General features: G+C 37.3%; 1 protein-coding gene across 4 annotated transcripts in view; it reads left to right on the top strand.

The window, feature by feature from the left end:
* lpcat2 (lysophosphatidylcholine acyltransferase 2) overlaps positions 1-23,893 on the top strand; it is an 80,286-nt gene extending 56,393 nt beyond the window's left edge. For 2 of the 4 annotated variants that reach the window (XM_012960473.3, XM_012960470.3), the window contains exons 9-15: positions 1,317-1,371; positions 7,886-7,968; positions 14,694-14,819; positions 17,674-17,827; positions 19,334-19,432; positions 19,887-20,028; positions 21,789-23,893. In XM_012960473.3, coding sequence (XP_012815927.2) covers positions 1,317-1,371; positions 7,886-7,968; positions 14,694-14,819; positions 17,674-17,827; positions 19,334-19,432; positions 19,887-20,028; positions 21,789-21,994 — 865 coding nt within the window. In that variant the 3' untranslated portion in view covers positions 21,995-23,893. 4 annotated transcript variants of the gene reach the window in all.
* The last annotated feature ends 1,533 nt before the right edge of the window (positions 23,894-25,426 follow it).

A 25,426-nucleotide genomic window follows, 5' to 3' on the forward strand; every position in this document is an offset into this window, starting at 1 on the left:
CCCGTCCGGCGTCTTCCAGTGCGCATTGGCCATAGCGATGTTCGTCTGCGTGCTGATGCTGACATGAAATCGTCACATCATGATGCATCATTACGTGGCGCGTCATTACGAATTGGCACCAAAAGACAAGCTATTTAAAGTGGTTTGTAGTACTGATCAGTGCCTGGTTATTGTGGTTATCCTGAAGCCTAGCTGTTATTTCCTGTTGATTCTCTGCTGCTGACTTCTGCCTGTCGACCTTGAATCCGTGCCGCCCGTCCTGACCTCTGCCTGACCCTGAATCTGAACCTACGCTGCCTGCCCTTGACTCGGAACTGTCTGACTACGCTTTGCCTTCTCCTTTGGTACCTCGTCTTGGTTAGTCGCTCAGGCTTCTCTCCACTCTCCTCACCCAGAGAGGCTTCGTGTTGTGTGAGCTGTTTGTGTGACACTAAACTTCTTACTGTCCTAACCCTAGCTGGTGAGGCCCTGTGACCCCGACTACTGTGCGATCTGATAAGCCTGACAGGGAGTACCTTTTCCTTTGGAAAGGTGGCTGCTCCCATGTAGCAGGCAAGCGAGCAATACCTGTCCTCACCAAGGGACACACATGGAGATTCCACAGAGGACTTGGTAATCACCAGCAGGCCAGCAGACTTCAGTCTTTGCAGTCTGAACACACACAATTGGCACTGGCTACTCACTCTGGATCTCTTTTGCAAAAAACTGGTAAAGCAACAAGGGCTCCCTTTATAAACTGTTGGACCCGCCCCTGATTTTTGGCTCCAAACCTAGGCACGCCTCCTTTCTCCCAACAGTGCACTGGAGTATCCAGCCAATCGGGTTTCTCCCCAGTCCGTAGCCGGGTGGGATGATGTCACAGATAGAGAAACAGGGGAAAGAGTTCTCTGATACCCTACAATCGTGCAAGTTTTTCTGTTGCTCGTTCTTTACTAAAATTTATCCAGGTTTATCCAAAGGACCAGAACCCCATTCACTAGGAAACTTTGTGGTCAAGCTTCATAGTTTTTTTTCAAGGTTAAAAAGCAAACTTAATGAAACTGCACTGGAAGCAGAAGGACAAAAATATGCCATATGGGGGGGAGGTCTTGTTGTACTTTGAAGCTTTGAGGAGGGTCTACAAATGGGGCAGGTATGGAGGGAGGGATATACCAAATGAGTGCCAATATAGAGTTGTACAGTGAAAGGTTGGGTTTTGCTGAATATTCTTCTTCCACAGCTCTTTTTATTAAAATAGAGTGAAATTGTTGATAATTATGAAACGAATTAATTTCAACGGTACTATTTATTAATGTATTTTTTCATTTTGTTCTCAGTGAAAAGCTTCTATTATTGACTTTGTGTCAAATCTGCACAAATGTAACTGTGGAGGTGAGTGATTTTTTAACTCTTTAAGAACTCATAACTGAGGTACAATTAAAATAAATATATAAATTACCTATAACAGAGAGCACAATATTATATTGTATTCCATCAATTAAATATTCTATCTACGTTAGGAGTTCTGGTGCTACATCTTGGGTACTGATGACCAGCAAACTAACACACTCCGTACAAATGTACTTTGTGAAAAGGTATTTTGTGAGCTTAAAATAATTTTGACATCAGAGAAAGCACAATATAATTCTGCTATAAGAAAAGGTCTTTGAATTAGCACAAAATAATTTTGTCATAAAAAGTCATAAAAATTCTTTTTCAGTCCCAAAATTATTTTTACCATGATTAAAAGGTTAGTAAAAGTAGTCTGAGCCACCAACAGCCAATCAGATTTTATCCATCGAATTCCATTGTTTTACATTTAAAACACTCCCATTCTCACACTATTTATGCGAGGGTTCACAAATTTTGTACAGTCAGTCACTGGGTGACTACAAATGCAGGATTAGAAATAGTGGGTGGAGCCACCAACAGCCAATCACATTTCTTTTATTAATTTAAGTGGGGAAATTTTAACTCCATCTGCCATTCTCACAGGATTAATATCAGGGTCCCCAAATTTTGCACAGTTTAAACTCTTTAACACTTTACACAGTACAAACTCTTCACAGTTGTTCACTAGGGGACTGCAGTTTTAGGTTTGAAAAGGTGGGTATAGCCACCAATCAGATTTCACCCATTGAATTTTGTTGGTTTAAATTTAAAATGCTGCCATTCTCATACTGTTTATCGAAAGGTCCTTCAAACTCTGCAAAGTTAGTCACTGGGTGACAATAATTCAAGGATTAAAAAAAAAAAAGTGGGTGAAGCCACCAACAGCCAATCAGATTTATCTCATTGATTTTTTTAGGGATGTAGTGAAACTACAACTCACTGTAGCTGTGTGCAGTTCAGATTAGCAAAGATGGATGCCAGAAGGTTCTTGCAGTTGAACTATAGACAGATTTATTGTCCCTGTCCCCAACATCTCTAGAGTAGATGAAGAGTACTCTAGGGCACTAAGGCATTATTGGGGCCTATTCTGATGCCAGGCTCACTGGACCTTCACCTGAGACACAGAGGCAGCCAAAGAGGAAGCCACACCTTCTTGCTAAACACTATATTGGATTGCAAGAGGTGTGGTCAACCAAATAAACCAATAAGGTATAAGTGCAAAGGCTAAACTAGATACATGGGTCTTTGCCCAGTAACAGTAGAAATAAGGAAGTGGAAGGGTTTAAAGTCATAGGGGCAGATTAGCCCTATGGGTCCCTACACAACAATATCACTATCCACAATAAAATTCATCTGCTGCCCAGATTGTCAGTTAATTTTCTAAAAGTATCTATATGGTTGGAATGAGAATGTACCATTGACAATCACCATCTGTACACAATCCTTTAGTTAGTCTATTTAAGTACAAACCACATAGTTTTCATTGTTTTGTTTTTTTTTTAATGTAATCTGTAGGTTTACTGTATAAAATGGTTTCTATCTTTCCCCATTTCGCAGAGACAGGCCCTGTTTCAGGAGTTCTGACCCCTGTAAATTATGTTCCTATGTTAGTCCTCATCTGCTATTGGGGTGTACTTGGGAGATAACCAGTTAAAGGGGACTTAAAACAATGGTGATGTTATGCAGAGCTCAGTTGGCTTTTTGTAGTACAGCAGAGAGTCAATGACCTATTCTTTAATCAGGTACCATATAAAAATGAGTGTTGGAGTGTTGTTTACTGCTGTGGACTTGGAACTCTGCCTAAGTAAAAGCGCTGCCACAACAAGACTCACCAATACTGGTTGTGCATGCAAAGTCAATTCTAATGCCAATACTAGAGTCATAATACTGTGGCCCGACAACATTCATCGCTTCTGCCTCAAACATCAGTTCCCCTCCATAGCACAGCTGGCCAGGGACAAGAAAACTGCATGCAGTCCATGGCTTTCTAAGGTAATGAAGTGTGGGTAGGGGTGAAGAAAACAGCTGCTTCACAGTATTTGATAATTTATAGATTTGCATCTATCAGTTGCCTGTCTGCCTGCCCCTTTCAAACACGGCCCACCCCATTCAACACTATCTGACCCAGAACTGACTAAAGGGTACCAAAGTTAATCCAAGCAGGTTAAAGGAGAACTTAGTTTCTCATGGGAGAGGAAGAAACTCTGTAAAGTAAAACAACCTTTAATCTTTAATTAAATAAAGCCTTTTTTGATTTAATGCTGCTGAAAAATATTGCAAATCAACTTATAAAAATAATGAAATAATAATAATAATGAATAAACTGGTAAAGGGGTTGTTCACCTTTGTTAAACATTAAAAAATCTAATAGTTTATGCTAAGAAAACATTTGTCATATAAATGGTTAACAGTTGAAGAGATATTCACCCCAGAATCATCCCTTTGCTGAACCTTTACTTCATCACTGACCCTATGCTGGGTTACCATGGTTACCATTGCTCCTTTACTTCCTTAGTTGACATATACTGCTGGCAGTAACAGGTTGAAGAGATTAACTCATTGGCTATTTCTCCAGTCCGTATCTGCCTCTGATCTCTTATCTGTGCTGCTGCACATAAGCATAATACACCCCTAAGCTTAAAAAAATCTTCTTGTTGTGCCTGCGGAAAGTATTGAATCTGCTTGGGTGCCGGAACACACAGCCAATATCCACCAACAAGAACAAGACTTGGGGTGCCTGCTTAAATGGACAGCTGTGTTATCTCATTTGTACTTTTTCATGCATATTTGCTGTGTAAGCACACAGCAATGCAGTGGATACAGACAGACTGCAAAGGATACCACAGACAGACTGTGCAGGCAGAATCTCTTTTTCTCCTTGATGTTTATAGCCCAGATTATATCTGAGCTATTATATAGATTACATTTGGCCTCAGTCATTTCCCTGACCCTATTACAGACTCCTAAACTGATACTCTCTTTTTTTCTCTACTGGGAATAAATTAAACACAAGCAAATCCTGGTAAACATAGTAAAGAGTATTAACTCTGTACTCCAGAAAGGGCAAAGGGCCCACTCAGTTTAGTGCCCACCAGGAAAATATACAGGCCAGTCCAACACTGTGCTTTACTGCATGTGTGATTTCTGTGCCCACAGATCAGTCAATAAGTAGATTGTTATAATTTTTCACGCCAACTCATTGGGCGACCAAAATATATGGCTCTCATGCCAATGATGGGATTTCAGAGAGGACACCCACAGACTTACATAGTCCCTAACCAGGTGGATTTTTAAAGAGACTGTAAGAGAAAAAAGAGCTATTGAACATTTCACATACATGCTTTTTGTAAATTTGAAATTTCAACAAGGCTGAAATTCCTAAATCCAAGATATGAACTGATAAAAACAGGGTACTTAAGTCATAAAAATATCCCTTAAAAACACACACATCTTATAGAACAGAATAATCAAACAAGAAAATGGGTGGTAACACACAGGGCACTGCATTGCCCAGCGGAAACTCTCCTCTCATGAAGCGTCTGACCAGTGACATAATTACAGAAGCAGTAGACCACACAGCAGCAAGGGGGTTATGGGAGGATAGGGAGCTCAAAAGAATTTTAGCTAATGTGTTATTTTGTCAGCATTAACTGCTTATTGTGCTTTCGCTCATGCTGCCTGACACTTATTTTGCAGCTAGGAGTGTGCCAGGATATTACTACCTTTTGCTCTGCTTGGCTGCATCACCAGTTTACACCTTGCTGGGCCCACCCACACCATGACGATTGCACAGGACTCGGAGGACAGCAGAGGGGGTAGTATCAACATACCCCCATTTGAAAGCTGCAAAGAGTCAGAAGAGGAAGGGAAATCATTAAAAAATCAAGACCATTTAAAAAATTGCTAAGAATAGGCCATTGTGTAACATACTATTATTATTAAATACTAAAAGTTATCCTGAAGGTGAACCACCCCTTTAAAGTATACTTTTCAACTGGTCTTCATTTTTACAGTCTTTGAAATGTACCTTCCTCTTCCGCCTTTTTCCAGCTTTCAAATGGGGGGTCACTCTTCCATTTTACCAATCAAAATTCTTGCATTTGTAAACATACATTTAATACTGGCACCAGCGTGATAATTTTGCATATACAGCTTATAGTGCCATTATAAGTACCCCCAAGCATGTCTCCTCCCCCATATTCCCTTACTATGCCACTACCTCATCTAACCAGTCTTCCACAAAATTATTCACTGCACCCTCCCCATGCCTAGTTTAAAATCTTCTCCAACCCTCTAGCCATTTTCTCCCCCAAAGCAGCTGCACTATTATCATTGAGGTGCAGCCCATCCCTGGTAAAGAGCCTGTAGCTAATTGAAAAATCAAGACAGTTCTCCAGAAGCCCAAAGCCCTCCTCCCTGCACCAATCTCTCAGCCACGCATTAATCTCCCTAAACTCCTGCTGCCTTCTTAATGTTGCTCGAGACACAGGTAATATCGCTGAGAAAATTACCTTGCCATCAACTTTTCGCTTAGTTTTTTTAAATCGTTCTTGAGAACTCCCCCCCTCTAATTTTTTCATTGGTTCCTATGTGTATTAGAGGGGCTGCCCCCCCCCCCCAAAGGTGCGCTGAGAGTCAGCCTGCTCCATACATGCCAGTTCAGAGCTGTCCTTCCCAGCATCTTCACCCAAAATGGCAAATATGTTGGTTTGAACAAGCTGTGGACCCATTTTGACTGTCACAAACTTGTCTCCCTTATTGGTATCCACTATCCTCCCCCATGTTTGCAGCTGCCTTCAGTGCTGCCAGTTTCCCCCTTAGAGTCTGCAATTCAGATTCTAAGAGGAAAACCCATCTACATCTCTAACAGGGGAGTGCTGCATTAATTTGCTGCTCCGGGTTAACATACAAGATACACACTGAGTTACGCCAGTGTTCCCACTGGAACTCATATTGACACTGGGTACTTAGTCTCTCGAGTGCAATTCCTCATATAACTCCTAAACGCCTTTTGGTTTTTTAACACCTGCTAAACACTTAATCCACATAAAACACTTAGATCAAAATCCAGTACTCGCTTAGCAGCTCCCACACTAGCTGTGCTGTCAGCAACTTATTGAGGTACATTTGTCCATTTGGACTTTCACCTGGCATAGTGCTGGGCGGTATACCGGTAAAAACCGAACACCGTTTTTTTTTAAAAAAACAATATCAATTTTTTACATACCCCCCGGTGTGCGCGCTTCCTGGCAATTTTTCCAAATACTTCCGGGTGCGCGCGTGACGTCAGCGCGCACGCGACGTCAGCACGCACGCAACGTCAGCACGCACGTGACGTCAGCGCCATCGCTAGGACGCATCATTCAGAGTCGGATACCAATGTGAGCTGTCGGGGGTGCCTGAGGCTGCCTGGCCAGTAATTATATTTTATGTGAAGGGGATGGGGGGTGTTTGGGGTGGGGGGTTATATTTATGTGAAGGGGATGGGGGGGTGTTTGGGGTGGGGGGTTATATTTATGTGAAGGGGATGGGGGGTGTTTGGGGTGGGGGGTTATATTTATGTGAAGGGGATGGGGGGGTGTTTGGGGTGGGGGGTTATATTTATGTGAAGGGGATGGGGGGTGTTTGGTTGGGGGTTATATTTATGTGAAGGGGATGGGGGGGTGTTTGGGGTGGGGGGTTATATTTATGTGAAGGGGATGGGGGGGTGTTTGGGGTGGGGGGTTATATTTATGTGAAGGGGATGGGGGGGTGTTTGGGGTGGGGGTTATATTTATGTGAAGGGGATGGGGGGTGTTTGGGGTGGGAGGTTATATTTATGTGAAGGGGATGGGGGGGTGTTTGGGGTGGGGGGGGTGCGTGCGGATGGGGGGTGTTTGGGGTGGCGGGGGGGTGCGGATGGGGGGGTGGCGGGGGGGTGCGGATGGGGGGGTGGCGGGGGGGGTGGGGGGGGTGCGGATGGGGGGGTGTTTGGGGTGGCGGGGGGGTGTTTGGGGTGGTCACCTAATCATGCATGGGGAAAAAAAAATACCGTCAAATACCGTGATACCGATATAATTTTGAAAAATACCGTGATATAAATTTTTGGTCATACCGCCCAGCACTAACCTGGCAAGAACAATAGTTAGCAACTTTTTCAATTAACTAAACTTTAAAAAAAAACTTGTGGAAAAAGTACTGAAGGAAGGTAAAAAATGTTTAAGTAACTAATCCTTTTTATTTAAAAAAAAAAATATTGCCTGTGAATAAATGAAAAACAAAACATTTACACAACACAACTTTTCATTGGGCACTTTGAATGCATTCACGGTTAATTTGCCATTTTCTTTTCTTTTAGTAATTGAATATTTTAATGTCCTATTTTCACCTTTGGGTATTTTTGCCTTTATCTCAATCAATTAGCAGATTTTATTTTGACAAAATGATTGAATTTGATGGGTGTGTATTTTTAAAACTTCAATTATTATGCTAATATGTCTAACTATATCTGATTAGATTTTTGTTTTCCTTCTAGTTCCTTCCAGTATATGTTCCTTCTGAAGAGGAAAAGAAAGATCCTTTTCTTTACGCACACAATGTCCGGCACACAATGGCACAGTACGTTATTTCAGTAAATAACAGCAAGTAGATTTCCTTTTTCAACTATACAGGGATATTTAAATAATCTGATCTATGTACTGGAAAGATTACACTCCTGTCAGTACATACATTGTTTAGCAAGCAACCTAGAAACAATTCATAAACAAAAAAGCGGCTTCAATCACACATTGGAACGCCATCAGATGTACATTAAAACTCTGCTTTATTTATCCATTAAAAACGATCGCACCTTATACGTTTTGTTCACATGCGCACTTAATCATTGGCATAAACAGAGCCCTATTTATTCCTATGATTAAGTGCGCATGTGCATGAAACGCATCAGGTGTAATAGTTTTTTAAGAAAAAATAAAGACAAGTTTTAGTGGAATCTGATGGCGTTCCATTGTGTGATTAAAGCCACTTTTTTATTTGTGATTGATTTCACCCTCAGGCTATGGGTTCGGTGCTTCTAGCACCTGGACCACCAATCAATAGCTATGAGCAAATCTGTCCCGTTTCGCTTTGGCAAAGAAATCTTCCTTTCTTGAGGCGACCATGCCTTTTAAATGTGACCAAGCCCTTTTTCCTATTTTTGATGTGCCCCCAAATTTTCGCGGTGAAATTTAGTGGGAGTTTCACAAAACAATTTGGCAATGGAGAAATGCGAAAATTTGCTGAGAATCCGTGCCTGCCAAAAAAATTTGCTCATCACTACCGATCAACAATGGTGAGTTGTTTTTGAATTTCGTTGGACTGTTCAACATTGCTGGTTGCTGTGAAGTGAGTGACTGACCTGGGGTTTAAACACCCAGGTCATCTGAAAATCTGGGTGCGATTTGACCTTTTGGGTTTAATTTGAGTTTAATAAGCGCTAGCTTTTTTGTCACAATTTAAAATAATTTTATTTGGTTTGGCTAGAAGCAATTCATAGTCTTTTTCTGGATCAACAAGTTTGTGATAAGTTAAAAGTACAATGCACTAGCAAGTACCATTCTGATTTATATGCAGTAGCAACATCATCAAGATGTTGGGTGCTCCAGTGGCTCCTTTGATGTTGCTACAAGCATCTTGATACAGTTAATAAAGCAACTGATGTATGAACATATAAGCAAAAAGGCACATATTAATACATTATATGTTAGATCCGATATGCTGAATAATACCTTAGTGAAAAAGAAGTGCCAACATACTGTATCTACCTATTCACAGGGCAAACTAATAACAACCCAACCCTATAAATCCCATAGGTTGTTATATGATCTTATTAATGTTTCTTCCTACCTAGGTTAGAATTTGGTCAACATTTTAGCTGAACGTTCAGTTCAGTTCAATTGGAGGCAATGTTCATAATCCCTGAGGCAGTAGAAACTGAAAATCAAAAGATTTAAAAAGGTTTATTAAAAAAAAAAGGTTTAAAAATTAAACCTGAGCTATATCATTTTAGGCTTATTTATCAGTTTTTGAGTTTATGAATTTGAGTTTGTTTTTTGAAATTGAATAAATGTGAATATTGAATGCTTATTTATTCATAAATTTTTTATTAGTGCAAAAACACTCAAATCATGAAAAAAAACATTCATAATACTTCCCCTTTGTGTTGAAACAGATGGTAAGTGGGGTCCTGATAACAGTATATAATCCTATATTGTATTTTTTTTTTTTTATTCATTTATACATTTTTTTCATGAATGGCAATTATTTATCAAAAAACCTGAAATGAAAAGGTACAAACAAAAAAAAGAATCGGTAGAAAGGGGAAAATCACAAAAAAACGCAACTTTTCCATATTGTTGCACAAAAAACCCTAAAAATCTTTAAAACCACGAAGCAAAGAAATATCTTCCAGTTGTAAAAAGGACTACTACTACATGATCTCGACAACATGGGCATCCATAAATAGCGTCATACCTCAGAGACTTGATTAGAGACAGTAGAGCTGTAGTGCCTGCATCTTCTTTCCCCTTACACAGCTTTTTAGACATTTTCTTATTATGTTTTAGTCTTGGTAAAGCCGTGCTGGGATTGGATAGGGTGGAAGGGAAGTTCAAACCTTCATCCTTCAGCCTGACCAATCACCATGTGGCTCTAACAGAACTTAAACTTCAAGAGAGAACAAGTAGTCTGAAAAGCGTTCTAAGAAGAAAGAAGGTGCAGCCACTATAACTCTACCCTCTTTACTTGATTCTGCAGTTCACTGCCAGCAGGAAGGGCCTGGCCCCAGAGTTAGTACAGCAGGGCCAGGCACCCCTTAAGTTATTGGTTGGAAACCTTTGTCTTGGCACAGTAAACATCAGTCTAGAGTTAGAAGAAGGAAGGAAAGTGTAAAAAAAATTATATCAAATAAAATAATAAAATTAATTTAAATTGATTGTAAATGAGCAGTAAATATATGATGTACCTCTTTAAAAAATGAATTAACTGTGAAACTATAAGAGTTATTATGAATTGGTAAAAGTGAGAAAAGTGATCTATTTATTCTAAATGAGATAGTGATTGTGGTTATATAGTGTACAGCTGCCCTGCACTGGTAAAGTTGTATGTTTGATTCAGAAAGACAACTATAGTTTATATTAATACCCTGCTGGGTAGCCATGGGGGCAGCCATTCAAAAGAAAAAGATTACATAGCGGATAACAGATAAACTCTCTAGACACAATGATGTTCCTTGCAACTTTTTTTTAGTAAACATTAGACATTCGGAAAATGAGTTTAGTGGAATTTGAAATTATGGAGTTTTAGTAAATCTTCCCCTAGATGTTATGACTTGGTCTTTGCTGGGTTAGAGCCTTTGTGTAGCTTGAAATTCATTTTAATGAAGTTTAATGAACAGACTAGTCAAAGGCTTCCATTAAAATAATTCAGTAGTGCAAGGTACAGATACATTTTAATATGGAATCCACTTGTAATAGTGAGACTTTTGACAGTGTGTATATAAAATCCTGTCAGCATGCGCCAGTTACAAGGTACTGAAACATGAAAAGAAGTGGAGCATTACTGCACAACTGTTTTTCAACTAAAACATAGCTAAACTCGAACCATCCCCCAGGAACAACTACAGAGACATAAAAGCAAAAATTCTAATAGAAGAGCAGAACAGAGCCAGCTAGTCAGTACCTTAATTTAGTAGTCAGTACCCCAAAATTACCAAAAATGTAATATAATCACTAAAATAACATACAAAAATATTGCATAGTGCAGTTAGCAAATTGCTATTCTCAGTTTCAATAAAACCATTTTTTCAGGCAAAAAAACCTCACGGAATGAGCGAGGAGTGAAGAAGCAGCTTTAAAAGCCACTCCTCTGCTCCCAGACCCACGATCTGTGTCACATAGGAACTTTTATCCACACAACATAGATTCTATGTTCTGTGGCACTTAAAGGATAAATGTATGGCATTAATATGTTGGTGTTTTATAAATACATAATAGAGTACTTTATCATTTTTCCAAGTGTGCGGCAGTGGTCCTTTCAGTCCTGGTATATAGTAACATTGCAGGCATTTAAATAAAAAAAAAATGATTCTGATGGTCATGTTTTTTGCCTCATGCCACTTTAAAAATGATCAAAAAATTTAATTTCCAGTTTTGGGCAGTCATAAGAATCAATGAAAGGGCAGACTCTCTGCCCTATTTTGAACCATTAAATCACCAAAGATATTAAAGAAAAAGCAATCAGTAATTCCAAGAGTGATACAATAAATATAGGGAATACAAAGTTACAAATATGCAAAATTTTATACCAATGTGATATCATAAAGAAACTAAAAAGTGTACAATAAAGATGTATACTTATGCATAGAATATTGGGAGGCTGCATTAACAGATTTTTGCAAGATAAAAAAGGGGCAGAGTATTCAGGTACACCAGTTTTACCTGGACCGTACAAACTGCTGCATACTTAGCCTTTTTATCATCTTTTCTCCACCCTTGGAATATTAGTTTTATTAGTGAAATTGATTACAGGTAGGAACTTATAGTTTGAGGGCTCAGTGCAATTAGTAAGTTAGCTTGTATCTTTCATTTTTAAAGCTTTTTTATTTGGGGGAAATCCTCTCTAGAGAAACATAATGCAATGAATATGATACCCCAGGGGATGGAGCGCATAATCATAAATTTGCCTTTTCTGTGATAATGGCATTTTATTGAAATGGAATGCTATCCATTTTAAATGCTTATTAAGACTAATGAAAATATTAACTGATCAAGACAGACATTATTAGAGGAGACTAGTGATTGTATTTCTTTACTGTAGAACTGATTGCAACTGCAAACATGTAATGAACAATTGATATAATCTAATCATTTACTACGTGTTAGAATTGAATTAAAGTAGTTGGTGGCACATAGAAAGACTAGGAAAAGCAAAAGTGAACTCTGTACTGAAAGGGGGTAGGATGAATATGTTTTTTGCTGGTGTGTGTAAATCTGATTTTGGTTTACATACCTACTTGTCTAGTGCATGTCTAACAGTGAGTAGAAAAAATCAAGAAGTAGATGCTTTATACAGGGCTATGTTATATAAACAAACTGTGGTCAATACAATAAAATACATTACAATAGAAGATTATGTGTAGAAAGGGGCGTGGCAAAAATATTTTTTAAGAAAGAAGGTACAATGAGAAGCAGAAGGGTGTATGTAAGAAGCAAAAAAAATTGAGATGGCAGGAAAAGATAGAATAAGTTAGAAAGGAGGCAAAACGGGAAAGACCGTTACGGAGTAAAAAGATCCCTTGTCTATTAATATTGCCTCAAAGAACATGAATAATCATTGTTCTCTGAAAGAGATCGGGGGAAGATAATGAGTTTATTATTCATAACATATTCCTGCCAGTTAGGAGAGATATGTGACATAATATGTAAATATTTACCACGTTAAACAATCCAAAAAAGTCCAGGTTTTGGTAAATAATTTAAGGAGCTATAGGTGTGGGACTTTGCAATGTGGCTTTTACGAGCCACTCCAAGGGTAAAGAGTATAATATGGCAAATTAATTGCAAAACTGTGGATTTAGTATATATTTTTAGTTGTGCCTATTATATAGATTAAAAAGCTATAGATGTTAAGCTTTGCAACATATTACTTTTAAGAGTATAATATGACTAATTAATTGCAACACTGTGGATTTAGTATATATTTTTACTTGTGGTAAGTAGTATGTTGAGTGTACTACATGATAATTGAAATGTTGCATGACATATTAAAGTGAAAAATATATAAGTCTGGTGCTTAGATATTTTGTATTATGTTTTAATAGTTACTTCTCCATTATGTATGTTCAGGGCATTGAAATAGTTAACTAAATTGTGACGGTAGATGAATTTTTGACTAAAATTATTACAGTGAAATGTTCTCTGGATTTTTCTTTTAAAACTTGGAAGCTAAAATGAATGTACATAGCTAATTGCACAGATTAAAAGAAAACCATAGTCTGTCTCTGTGCTTGCAGTAACTAGTGCTCCGCTCCTATTGGGCTCACAGTGTAATGCAACTCATCCATTGTGAACTGATGGTTTCTTGAACTTGAAGTTCTTTTGCTTTTCATAAGTGGTGCACAGACTCTCTGGAAAGCAGGGGGACATAAAGTGCATTTATATTTATTTTGTTAGTTTGGATAGTATTTAAGCCCAACGAAATGAGCTCACGTAAAAAAGGGGGTATATTTTCCTTATATTAGGTTTATAATAATGTTTTTTATTTGATGTCAGATAGGAATCATGTTTATTGTTTCAGAGCTTCATGCAATAAGTTAGTGCAAAATGTTTTTATTAAGGTATTAATGCTTGATGCAGGCTTTTAGTTAATTTTCCTGTTATGTGTACAAAATTATTATAAAACCTAGCAATAAATTAGATTCTACTTAGCAATATTGATGAACATAAAGTTGACAGCCGAGCTTGTAAAAATCAATAGGGATTACGACAACCTAAATGCCTTACTCTGTGATACAGGTATAGTATCTGTTATCTAAAAACCCATTATTAGGATTCTGACTTAAGTAATAATTACCCCTTATTGGAGGCAAAACACGCCTGTTGGGTAAAATTATTGGTTAAAATATCTTTTTTTTTTTTTTTTTGGAAAGATCACTTATCTGGAAAATCATAGGTCCCAAGCATTTTGGATAACAAGTCCCACACCTGTACTAGTATGACAAAGTCTAATTTCTGTATAGGTTTGTAAGACAAGAGGGAAGCACTCACCAGGATAGCAAACTGTGAAGCTCAGCCGTGCTCCCACTCTTCTGGCAGCCCCCGATAGGGCCAATGTGTCAACAAAAATTGTAAGTGTAAAGCGGAGCACTGGATTGCTTCTTAGTAAAAACATATGTTTATTTCCATTCTGAGGAAATTCTGAGGAAGTGGCATGTAGCCATGAAACGCGTTAAGCTGTGTGGTGAGGACGTTTTGCTATGTTTTTAATAATGGAAATAAATATGTTTTTACTAAGAAGCAATCCAGTGCTCCGCTTTTCACTTACAATTTCTGTATAGGTTTGTAGTCTCTGTCAGCTCTTATGATAACATGCGCATGATACATTTTAAGCTTAGCATTTTTTTTTTATTAGAAATTACAGCTTTACTTAAGAAATGGAAGCAAAAGTTGTGAATTGTGCATATTGCTGATTAAATGTGGTATTAGTTAATGCCCATTCAATTTCCACTGTTGTGCTTCTCTTGCAGTAATTTAATTGTAATAACTAATTGTCATTCCATGTACTTTTACCTACGGTCTGTTCTGCAGAGCACTGGGACTACCTGTCACTGATCATACATATGAAGACTGTAGGCTCATGATGACAGCTGGAGAGCTGACTTTACCAATGGAGACTGGCCTTGTGGAGTTTACAAAAATCAGCAAGAAGTTGAAGTAATTTTTTATGCTTCAGTTTTAAGATGAAATGTGTTCTAATGATCATGATATGTGATATTACGCCTCTTTTTAAGATTGCTTTGATAGTAATGTATATTATAAATGTTGGCAGGGACCAGTTCTGCTGTGATATAAAAACAATTTTGTGCTCAACTTATTGTACCCAGAAGCAGGTATACAGTTAGAAAGATCAACATTAGGTAAGAAGAGTAGTGATGAGTGAATCTGTCATGTTCTGCTTTGCCACAAAATTTGTTAAACAGTAAAAATTTGCGAAACGTGGGTACTGTACATCTTTTTTGCTGCATGTGACTTTTTGTGACACCCGCGCCTATTTTGATGTGACTGCAAATTTTTGAGTTAAAATTTTGCAGAAGTTTCCCAAAACAATTTTCCAATGGCAAAAATGCTGAAATCAGTGTCAATGATATATTAGTGTATATTATTAGTATATATATTAATATATATTATTATATTAGTATTATGTTAGTAAATATTAGTATTATGTATTAGTGGAGTCGGATGGCCACTGGGTTTATAACCTTCAGGATTGGAAAGGGACCAATAAACTTTGGACTAACCTCGGAGAGGAAATTTTAAGATGGATGTTCTTGGTGGATAACCAAACTTTGTCTCCAACTGAATACTGTGGGGAGGATTTCTGTTTCCTACTGGCAAAATTTTTATAAAAAAAAAGCTCTTCTGCAAATTAGTGGATAGTGATGGGCAAAATAATTCGCCAGGCATGGAGTTGTGGCGAATTTCCGTGTTTCGCCATTGGTAGATTATTTTGTGAAAGGGGCAACAAAATTTGCTGTGAAAAAAATTGTTGCGCATCCAAAACTTTTCACCCATGTCAAAAGAATTGTCACAAGCGTCAAATGTATTGTCACGCCAAAAATAATTGCCTCTTATTAAAAGAATTGTCTCGCGTCAAAAAGAATTGTCTCTCATCAAAAGAATTGTCTCTCCCCAAAAAGAATTGGCCCTCTCATCAAAAGAATTGTCTCTCACATCGAAAAGAATTACCTCTCATCAAAAAGAATTGTCTCTAACCAAAAGAATTGTCTCTTTCCAAAAAGAATTTGCCCTTTCATAAAAAGAATTGTTGCGCGTCAAATGTATTGTCGCACCAAAAAGAATGGTTTCTCTCATCAAAAAATTGTCTCTCACCCCAAAAGAATTGGCCCTTTCATCAAAAGAATTGTCGCATGTCCAATGTATTGTCGCATGCAATAATTCTCTTTTTGACACACGTTTTCCCCGTTTCGCAAATCTTTTTAACTTTTTTGGTTAAGCGAAATGGGAAAGATTTGCTCATCACTACTAGTGGAGCTGCAAATTTCAGACATTTGGGTTACATGATCATTGGCTGCTGGGACAGAGAAGGAAGTCCTATCAAAATGTTTAGGGATGTTGCCCATAGACAATTAGAAAAGGTGATCTCCCAGTGGAGGCATGCAAAGTCAAGAGCTTGACTAACTTGTTCTACAGCTCCATTGGACTAAAGGTGATAGGCAGAATACAAAGAGAGATGCCAAGGGCTTTACACAGAGAGTGCCAAAATTTAGAAATAAATTAGGAACCTCTATCAGAAACAATTACCTCTGGGAATCCATGGAGACAAAAATAGCTTGTGTATTGAAATGAAATGCGCCATCTTTTTCAAAGTCTTTTTAACTTCAGAATGATCTGCTTGTTTGGAACTAACAAGCAAAAGGAAAGCTCAAAAGGAACATAAGCCATGCCAAAAGGAATGTCAGGAGGTGGAGAGTACTGAGCAGATTGAATCTGAGAAGCAAACTGTGGTAGCAGATAAGCAATAATTCTGCCAGAGGAAATAATAGGATCATTATCTTTACAGTAACAAAATTAAACCAGGAGAAGAAGAGTGCCCATCCAGCCTGCCAAGGATCCAGTCTTTTCAGATCCTGGATATACTGTAGATTTTTATGGTCCGTAAGGATAGTAATGGGATGTGGTGTACCTTCAAGCAACTCCAATGTTGGATGTAACTTCCCATCAGACACTTGTCTTTGAGACAAAATTGCTCCCGATCCAATATTGGATGTATCTACTTCAATGAAGAGGGCCAGGATGTCTGAGGACCGGAGCGGAAGCAAAATACTCTTTCAGTGTTTTAAAGGCTCCCAGGGCTTGCAGGGGCCATATGTTAGGTTTTCCACCTCAAGCTCAACCCACACATCACTAGTGGGCAGTGGGTACTAGCACCCCAGGCACATTATATGTAGTGGGATGCAGTGGGTATTCAGGCATGCCCATGCACCACTGGTGTAACTATAAAACACACCAGTGTGTGTTAAAAGTTGTGCTTTTGAGAATTTTGAATGAGTAACGTCTACAACATTATGTACTAACCCACCTTTGTCTCCGGTAGTCTTCATTACTCAGGACATCAGAGATAATACATATTAGTACATATATTAATTCATATATATATTATTTAATATATGAATTAATACATATATTAATATTAATCTGAAGTCAGAAACAGTACATATTAGTACATATAATACCTATTAGAGATGTACTTTGGCACCTATGGCACTATTTATAGTATTTGCATCTAAATGTTTCCTATTGTTCTGTAAGCGTGAGAATAATTTAGAATTTTATATATATATTTACACACAAAGTGGCAAAAATTTAAATTTGAGGTTTCCTTTAAAACTTTCTAAAGCAAAGCATACAATGTTGGCAGCGTGAAGTATTTTTATGTTTATAATTTATATTCTTGAATAACAATTTTACATTTTAAATATTATTATATTATTGATCATAAGTGTTGTCAAAATTCTAATAACTGATTTGAAAATTTGTTAAATTTTAGCCTAAAGTGGGACAGCATCAAAAAACAACTGGAGGTATTTGCTTCCATCGCAGGATCATGCAAAGGAGGAAGAATTGGTATTGAGGAGTTTGCCAATCATCTAAAGCTTCCAGTATCTGATGTTCTGAGAGAGCTGTTTTCATTGTTTGACAGGGTATATATAACTACTAATGTATGACTAATCACTGCACATTGCAGAATTTGCTTTATTTGATTAGAATGCTCTTCACATATGTCAGTGACTATTTCTCAATCATGATCACTAGTCACCCGAAAAGTCAGTAATTAACTATATGTAAACTTTGTTGACAAAACAATGTTAAAAAGCAATCATTCAGTATAATCTGAAGCATTGTGCTGCATGTCAATGACTGATATGCAAAAGACTAGTACATTGCTCTTTAATGAATTTTCAAAACAGCTGCCATCTGCAAACCTTTTTGATTTATTTTTTTTTTCAACACTGATCTCCTTTCTTTTGTCTGATGTTTCTGGTGCAGTATTATTTTTATCACCTTCCTTCTCTCCATACCTCCCAACATTCCCTACTTAATAAGTTATATACAGGCTACAGCCCCAGTCCACCCAATTATTCCATCTAATTACCCAGCTACCCGCAAATGCCCCATGCTCTGTGCCCCAGAAAAAAATTAGGTGAATTACGAATTGTGTTTTGCGTCTGTTCTGCTCTGGTGTACAATGTACCTGTTAAGAAAGTATGCTTTTTTATTTGTAATGTCAGTGTTCAAACTCCAACACATTAAGAATGTGTGACAGCCCTGCCCTCGGTAACAGCTTGTATTTATGTGCCTCTGTGTATTATTAGAGTTAAACTGACATCCGTAGAACCACTATAAAAAAAATCCCTATTTTGTGAAAATCGAAGTAGCCGATATAGCCAACCTTTAGGTGGTTGCCAAACAAGCAAATTTTGCAATGTATGGGCACCTTTACTTTGTTAAAAATTTTAATTTAGACAATTGATTTGTTAATGAACATTTTATACACCAAATTCCTCTTAACACCTCTTTTGTCACTTGCCCCAATGGTATATGTGCTTGAATTTATTTTCCTACCTGAAAATCGTCACTTTACTGTTTTCATATTGATTTCAGATAAAATGTAAAGGTTCAGTTGCTAATCAGCAATCAACACAGATGCAGGCTGCAAAATTTTTGTAACCAGCTGTGCAGCATGAATTTATGAATTCATTTGTATAGGGATGTAATATTTTACTTGCATACAAAATACAAATACAATACAAGTATTGACTATTTTTCAATATTCTAAAAATATAATTTGCAAGCTTCCACTACCACATTTACTTTTTTGATGCTTTATAAATAGGACTCACAATGTATTTCAATGTTTTTTTGAGGTTACAGTGGTATAAAAACAGTTTGATGTCCCAGACAGGATCTTTAGACAAAATTAAAGGGCAGATTTGTCAAAATGTGAGTTTAGAACTTAATACATAAAAACTCACCTTCTCACATTCAATTCATTTTTATGGGATTTTTAGAAGCCTGATTATACATGGGTAAAAAAAAGTCCACCATTTGATAAATAATACTTAATTATTATTACCTCCTATTACCACACATACGCTGAAATACATTTTAAATGTTCAACTTCCCATATAAACTATTGTTCTTAACAGAACAAAGATGGAACAATAGACTTCAGAGAGTATGTCATCGGTGTGGCAATCCTTTGCAATCCCGCTAACACAGAGGAAACAATTAAAATGGCATTTAAGGTAAGGGTACACAACATAAGGATACCACAGGTAGGAAGTTGCTTTGGTGGAGTATGGGGAACATGGTAGAGAACGTAGAGATTAATGAAGATGATCTAACCTACTGTTTATAACAGATATACTTAAAGATGGACTTGACATTAAAAGAATGGAACACTTGCTGTTCAAAAACAGGTTCCATAAAAAAGGGTAGTTTGTGAAGATTGCACTAGGATTGCATTCTGGATTAATTCAACAAGCTGTTCAGTCAGGAAGAGGAGAAATTTGTGCCACTAAGGACAAAGTATGCATTTATTCTTAGTATCAATAAATGCTTACAGAAGTGAGTAAAGATTATAAGCGTAAACATGAATGTCAAATTACTGTTTTGTACTGTATAAATTAGTTTTCAACTGCACCTTTAAACGAAAAGCTGCAGAATAGCAATCAACATGTTCATTACTTTTGATGTCAGCTATTTGATGTGGACGAAGATGGAAGTATTACAGAGGATGAGTTCAGTTCCTTATTACAGTCCTCCTTGGGTGTCCCTGATCTGGATGTGTCCAAACTTTTCAGGGATATGGATGCTGACAATTCAGGAAAAATCTCTTATGGTAAGATAGATTTTTTTACATTTCTTAAAAAGTAAGCCAAGTACTTCATGTCTACTGGAAGTTAGAAAGCTGCTTAGCACAGTGTATGTAATAAATCTTCTACCTAAAAAAGTTGTCATTTTTGCTGCAAATGAATACACTATGCCAGGGGAGCTGCTATCATAAGGCGAGTTGAGAAACTCCTGAGGCTCCTGGAGGCTAACTTTAAGAGCCAAATTTGCGAATTTTAAAGCCGAAATTTGGCTCTGCTAGTGCAGAGAACGCAATTGCACTCTCTACACTAGCAATGCGGCCCCCCCTGGACCCCCTTCGGGGCTGTAAAGTTAAGCCCGGGGGGCGGCATCGGAGGACATAAAAAACACCCCTGCACTATGAATAGTTAGTATATGTAATACAATAACTGCCTCACATAGATTAAATTGCGAATGATTTTCGGTTTATGACATTTTCCCCATGGGGTGAAGTACGGTTATATTTTAATATAATTTTAAATGACAATCATTTCTGTTCTGTCTTTTAGTGTAAATCATTACTGAAGTGCTTAAAATTCACTTTTCTATTCACAATCTATCTCCACACCCCTATAATATTAAAAAGTATTAATCAGCTTTCCTGCAAAGTGGATTTTGTAAAGATCGGAAATAAAACAGAATTAAAGGGATTCTGTCATGATTTTTATGGTGTATGTTTATTTCTAAATTACACTACTTACATAGCAAATAATTCACTCTACCCTTTAAAATGTTATTCTTAAACCAACAAATTTATTTTTTCTTTAGTTATAATATTGGTGTGTAGGCATCTCAGTAAATTGTGCCTGAGTCTGAGCTTTCAAAAAGAGCCAGCACTACACATTAGAACTGCTTTCAGATAACCTATTGTTTCTCCTACTCCCATGTAACTGGAGGAGTCCCAAGCCAGACTTGGATTTCTTACTATTGAGTGCTATTCTGATATCTACTGGGAGCTGCTATCTTGCTGCCTTCCCATTGTTCTGCTGATCAGCTGCTGGGAAACGAAAGGGAGGGGAGTGATTTCACTCCAACTTGCAGCTCAGCAATAAATTGTGACTGAAGTTTATCAGAGCACAGGTCACATGGCTGTGGCACCCTGGGAAATGCAGAATATGGCTAGCCCCATGTGAAATTTCAAAATCAAATATAAAAAAAATCAATTTGCGTTTTGAAAAACGGATTTTAATGCAGGATTCTGCTGGAGAAGCTCTATGATGCATTTAAAAAAAAAAAAAACATGTTTTCCCATTACAGTATTCCCTAGCAGCCAGAAAGTATACAGTATTTAGTCTAAGGCTAGAATCATTGCTTCCTTTTCTTTAAAATTGAGTCCTTAAAGTGTTCCCTAATAAATAGATAGGATACTCCTCTACCCTCTCTGGCCCAGCCTCTTACTAGAATTAATTTTTGTAATGAAAGGATTAAATCCCTTACCCTAGAAAAAATAAATAATGAAGACTAATTGCCAAGTTGCTAAGAATGGGACATTCTGACCTACTCAAAGAAACATAAGAAATGTAAACTAATACTAATTAAATGAAATATATTTAAAACCATATACTTAATATTTTTTAGCATATGTAATGTGTGCCTGCTATATCTTTATTTTTTGTTTTCAGGAAGCTGTTATTACTTAATGATATACTGATTATTTAATTTTGCAAGAAAAAAATCATTTTGTTATCATTCATTATTTTTGTTTTCCCTCCATATTAATTGCTTCTTTTTTTTTCTGTTTGGTTGTAGAGGAATTCAGGAATTTCTCCCTGAACCATCCAGAATATGCCAAATTGTTTACAACTTATCTGGAACACCAGAGGTATTATGCTTATATGCTTGAATGTGAAGAGAAAGAAGACTATAATGTAATGGTTCAAAGTGCTGCAAATAAATTATGTCCCATCAGCAACGAGGAAGAGAGAATTAGTGTATCTGACAAAAAGGAGGACTGATAAAACAGCAAAGGAAGTCTAAGCAATTAATAAAATGAGTAAAATATGCAAAAATATATTACCTATGCTATGTACCTGGCTACAAAATGTTTACTTTTTCATCATCATGTAAGAATTGCATGTGGGTAATGCCATTTCTCATTTAGAGATATATATATATATATATATATATATATATATATATATATATATATAATGTTAAAGGGTGATTAAAATGTGTGTACTGCTTTTATTCATGGTGGTCGAGGTACGTAGATGATGTAGATCGTAGATCAGCCCCAGTCTTATTAAGAATTTACTATAAATTGACTATAATTGACTATTGACCTTAAACAGTCCCATTCTTTCTCCTAACATTCATATTAATTTCACTACCTTTCTATGTTAAAGGCAATGTTAAAGAACCTTTACATTAGCAATTGTACCGCACAGTGGTGGAACCCAGCAAATTTCAAGCTTTTGCAGGAGTATTTGTATAGCATAATAAAGCTGCTTGTTACAAATGTAAAAAAAAATTATACATTTATACCATTTATAAAACGTTTTCATTCACTAGGTCAATTAATCAATAAACTGAGCATTCCTTCTCCAAACATTTCTATTTATAAATAGTAGCAGGAGCTGATATTTTGGGGTGTAAACCTCATCGGAACAGGATTCTCTTTCCTAAAGCTGCCCAATCATATTCATCTACATTCTAAAGAAAAGGAAGCACCTTTACGAAACATAGAAAACTTTATTGCATTTTTGAAGAAAAATATGTATAGGATAAACATGATAATCTATCAGTGGGCAAATGGGTACAGCACAAGTCAGCAAACTGAAGAATAACAGGTGGGATGTGGGTAGCAGGTTAGCACTAATTCCAACTTCTGTATAGGTAAAATTGGACCCAAAAAGATTAAAAAGTATGTGATCTTCTGCTTTCTGTGAAAGTTGGTAGGAGTGGGGACTAATCTGGTTCTCTCCCCAGGTTCACCAGGCATATTAGTTATTTTTCATAGGACTGCTGTATTTTCAAAGGGCACCCTTTATATATGAAATTGATCATTTTTACCTTCTGCATCATCTGTCTTGTTAATGAGTCACATACATTTTTAAGGCTTTAATGGGGGACTGTAATAAAAGTGGGTAACCAAAAAAATATTTGCAATGCGAAAATGTATGACTTTTAATAAACAGATATTCCTCTGCGTGCATTTAATATAGCTTTTGCACACCTGGAAACTTTTTAGCAACCACTTTAGACAGTGGAAGAAAGATTGTAAATATTATAGTTTGCACAGTGTATTTAATAAAAGTTCTTAATGAAAAAGTTAAGCTTCACCTTCAAGCACCTCTTAAAAGTGTGCAATGCGTAATTAAAATTCACAATGCAGTAACAGTCTAATAAAATGCAAATTTTTATTCCTCATTTGTGCAATTTTTTTCTCCATTAATGACTTTTATTACAATCCCGCCAAGTATCCAGAGTGCAGATTCAAGCCAATATGTAACATTATCTTGCGTCATAGAGTCATAAAAGAAAAGCCATCACCCAAAAATATGAAAACTGATTATGGGGCCATAATTTTAGTTGCTTATGAATGCATTACATTAAAACTGGTACACACATGCAACCACTGAATGCTAACTGGTCAAAGGTTCTTGTTGCCCAGTGCCTTTTCGTGGCAGAACTGAACAAGTCAGTTTATCTACTCTAATTATCAATTATGCAAGATGTGTTTTATTGTCTTATATCAATGTACCTGTCTTCATATTACGCCAGCTAAACGACTAGCCTATGCATCTCTTACCTTTTTTGCAAATAAGGACTTCATAAGTTACTTTTTTGCATTATTGTCAGAAGAAAATCAAAATTGTTGTGCTTCAATAAAACAGAAAACCTTAAGGAGTTAATTATTTTAAGTTCTGATGGTGTCTGTTTTACAGTTTGCTAAGGGACACAGCTCTTTGTCCTCTAAGTTTTCATGCTAACGTAATGAACTTGCCAGAAAGCTTGTTTTTTTTTATAAGTATTACAGTAGATGTTACACACCTAATGCAGCACTATTATCCACTAACTATTTATTAAATCATATTGTTATAGCAAGTACATTTGTTTTACAATATTAGCCCCTAATACATGCATGCGTATTTTTACTTTGATACCATACTCCAGAAAATAGTCTGAATGTGATGTCTAAAGCCTTAAACAACATTTAAACAAATGTGTAAAGTAGGCATTGTGGGGCAATTTGGTACTCCGTGCCATCTTGAGGTAGTCTAGCTGTTGCTACTTATTTTTTAACATCAGAACAGGTTGAAGGGGCCACATCACTAGTGCAGAAAGTGCAGTTTTGCCACCCCTGGTAATCTGCGGGGCATTACTGTCCGAGGCAGGTTTCGCCCCTTTTATTATTATTATTAACAATTATTTATAAAGCGCCAACATATTCCACAGCGCTGTACAATAAGTGGGTTTCATACATTGGACATACAGAGTAACATATAAAGCAATCAATAACCGATACAAGAGGTGAAGAGGGCCCTGCCCAAAAGAGCTAACAATCTACAAGGAGAAAGGGTTGAGACACAAGGTGTGGCACAGGGTATTGCTAAACTAGATTAGGGTAAGCTTCTCTAAATAAATGTGTTTTTAGAGATCTCTTGAAGGCAGAGAGATTGGGAGAAAGTCTGACAGTTTGTGGGAGCGAAATCCAGAGAAGGGGGGCAGCCCTTGCAAAGTCTTGAATGCGAGCGTGTGAGGAGGGAATGAGAGAGGAGTTGAGGAGCAGGTCAGTAGAGGAGCGTAACAAGCGGTTGGATGGTATCTAGAGAAAAGTTCAGAGATGTAGGGTGGGGCAGAGTTATGAACTGCTTTAAATGTGAGAGTCATTAGTTTAGGGGAAGCCAGTGCAGGGATTGGCAGAGTGGCACGGCAGAGGAGGAGCGGTTGTAGAGGTGTATGAGCCTGGCAGCAGTATTCATTATGGACTGGAGAGGGGAAAGTCTTTGGAGGGGAAGGCCAATTAATAGGGAGTTACAGTAGTCCAGGCGAGATATTATAAGAGAGTGAATGAGAATTTTGGCAGCATCTTGGGTGATAAATGATCGTATTTTAGAGATATTTCTTAGGTGAAAGTGACATGATTTGATAAGTGATTGGATATGAGGAGAGAAGGACAGGGCAGAATCAAGGATAACTTTAAGGCACCGGGCCTGGGAAGATGGGGTGATGGTAGAATTGTTAACCGTTATAGATACCTCGGGAACAATGTGGGCGTTGGATGGAGGAAAGAGAACCAGTTCAGTCTTAGAGAGGTTTAATTTAAGGTAACGTTGGGACATCCAAGTGGAGATAGTGGACAGGCAGGAAGAGACGAGTTAGAAGCTCTGGGTTGAGATCAGAAGAGGAAAGATAGATCTGAGTATCGTCAGCATAGAGGTGGT

Source organism: Xenopus tropicalis, chromosome 4, assembly GCF_000004195.4.
Source record: "Xenopus tropicalis strain Nigerian chromosome 4, UCB_Xtro_10.0, whole genome shotgun sequence".
Taxonomy (NCBI): domain Eukaryota; kingdom Metazoa; phylum Chordata; class Amphibia; order Anura; family Pipidae; genus Xenopus; species Xenopus tropicalis.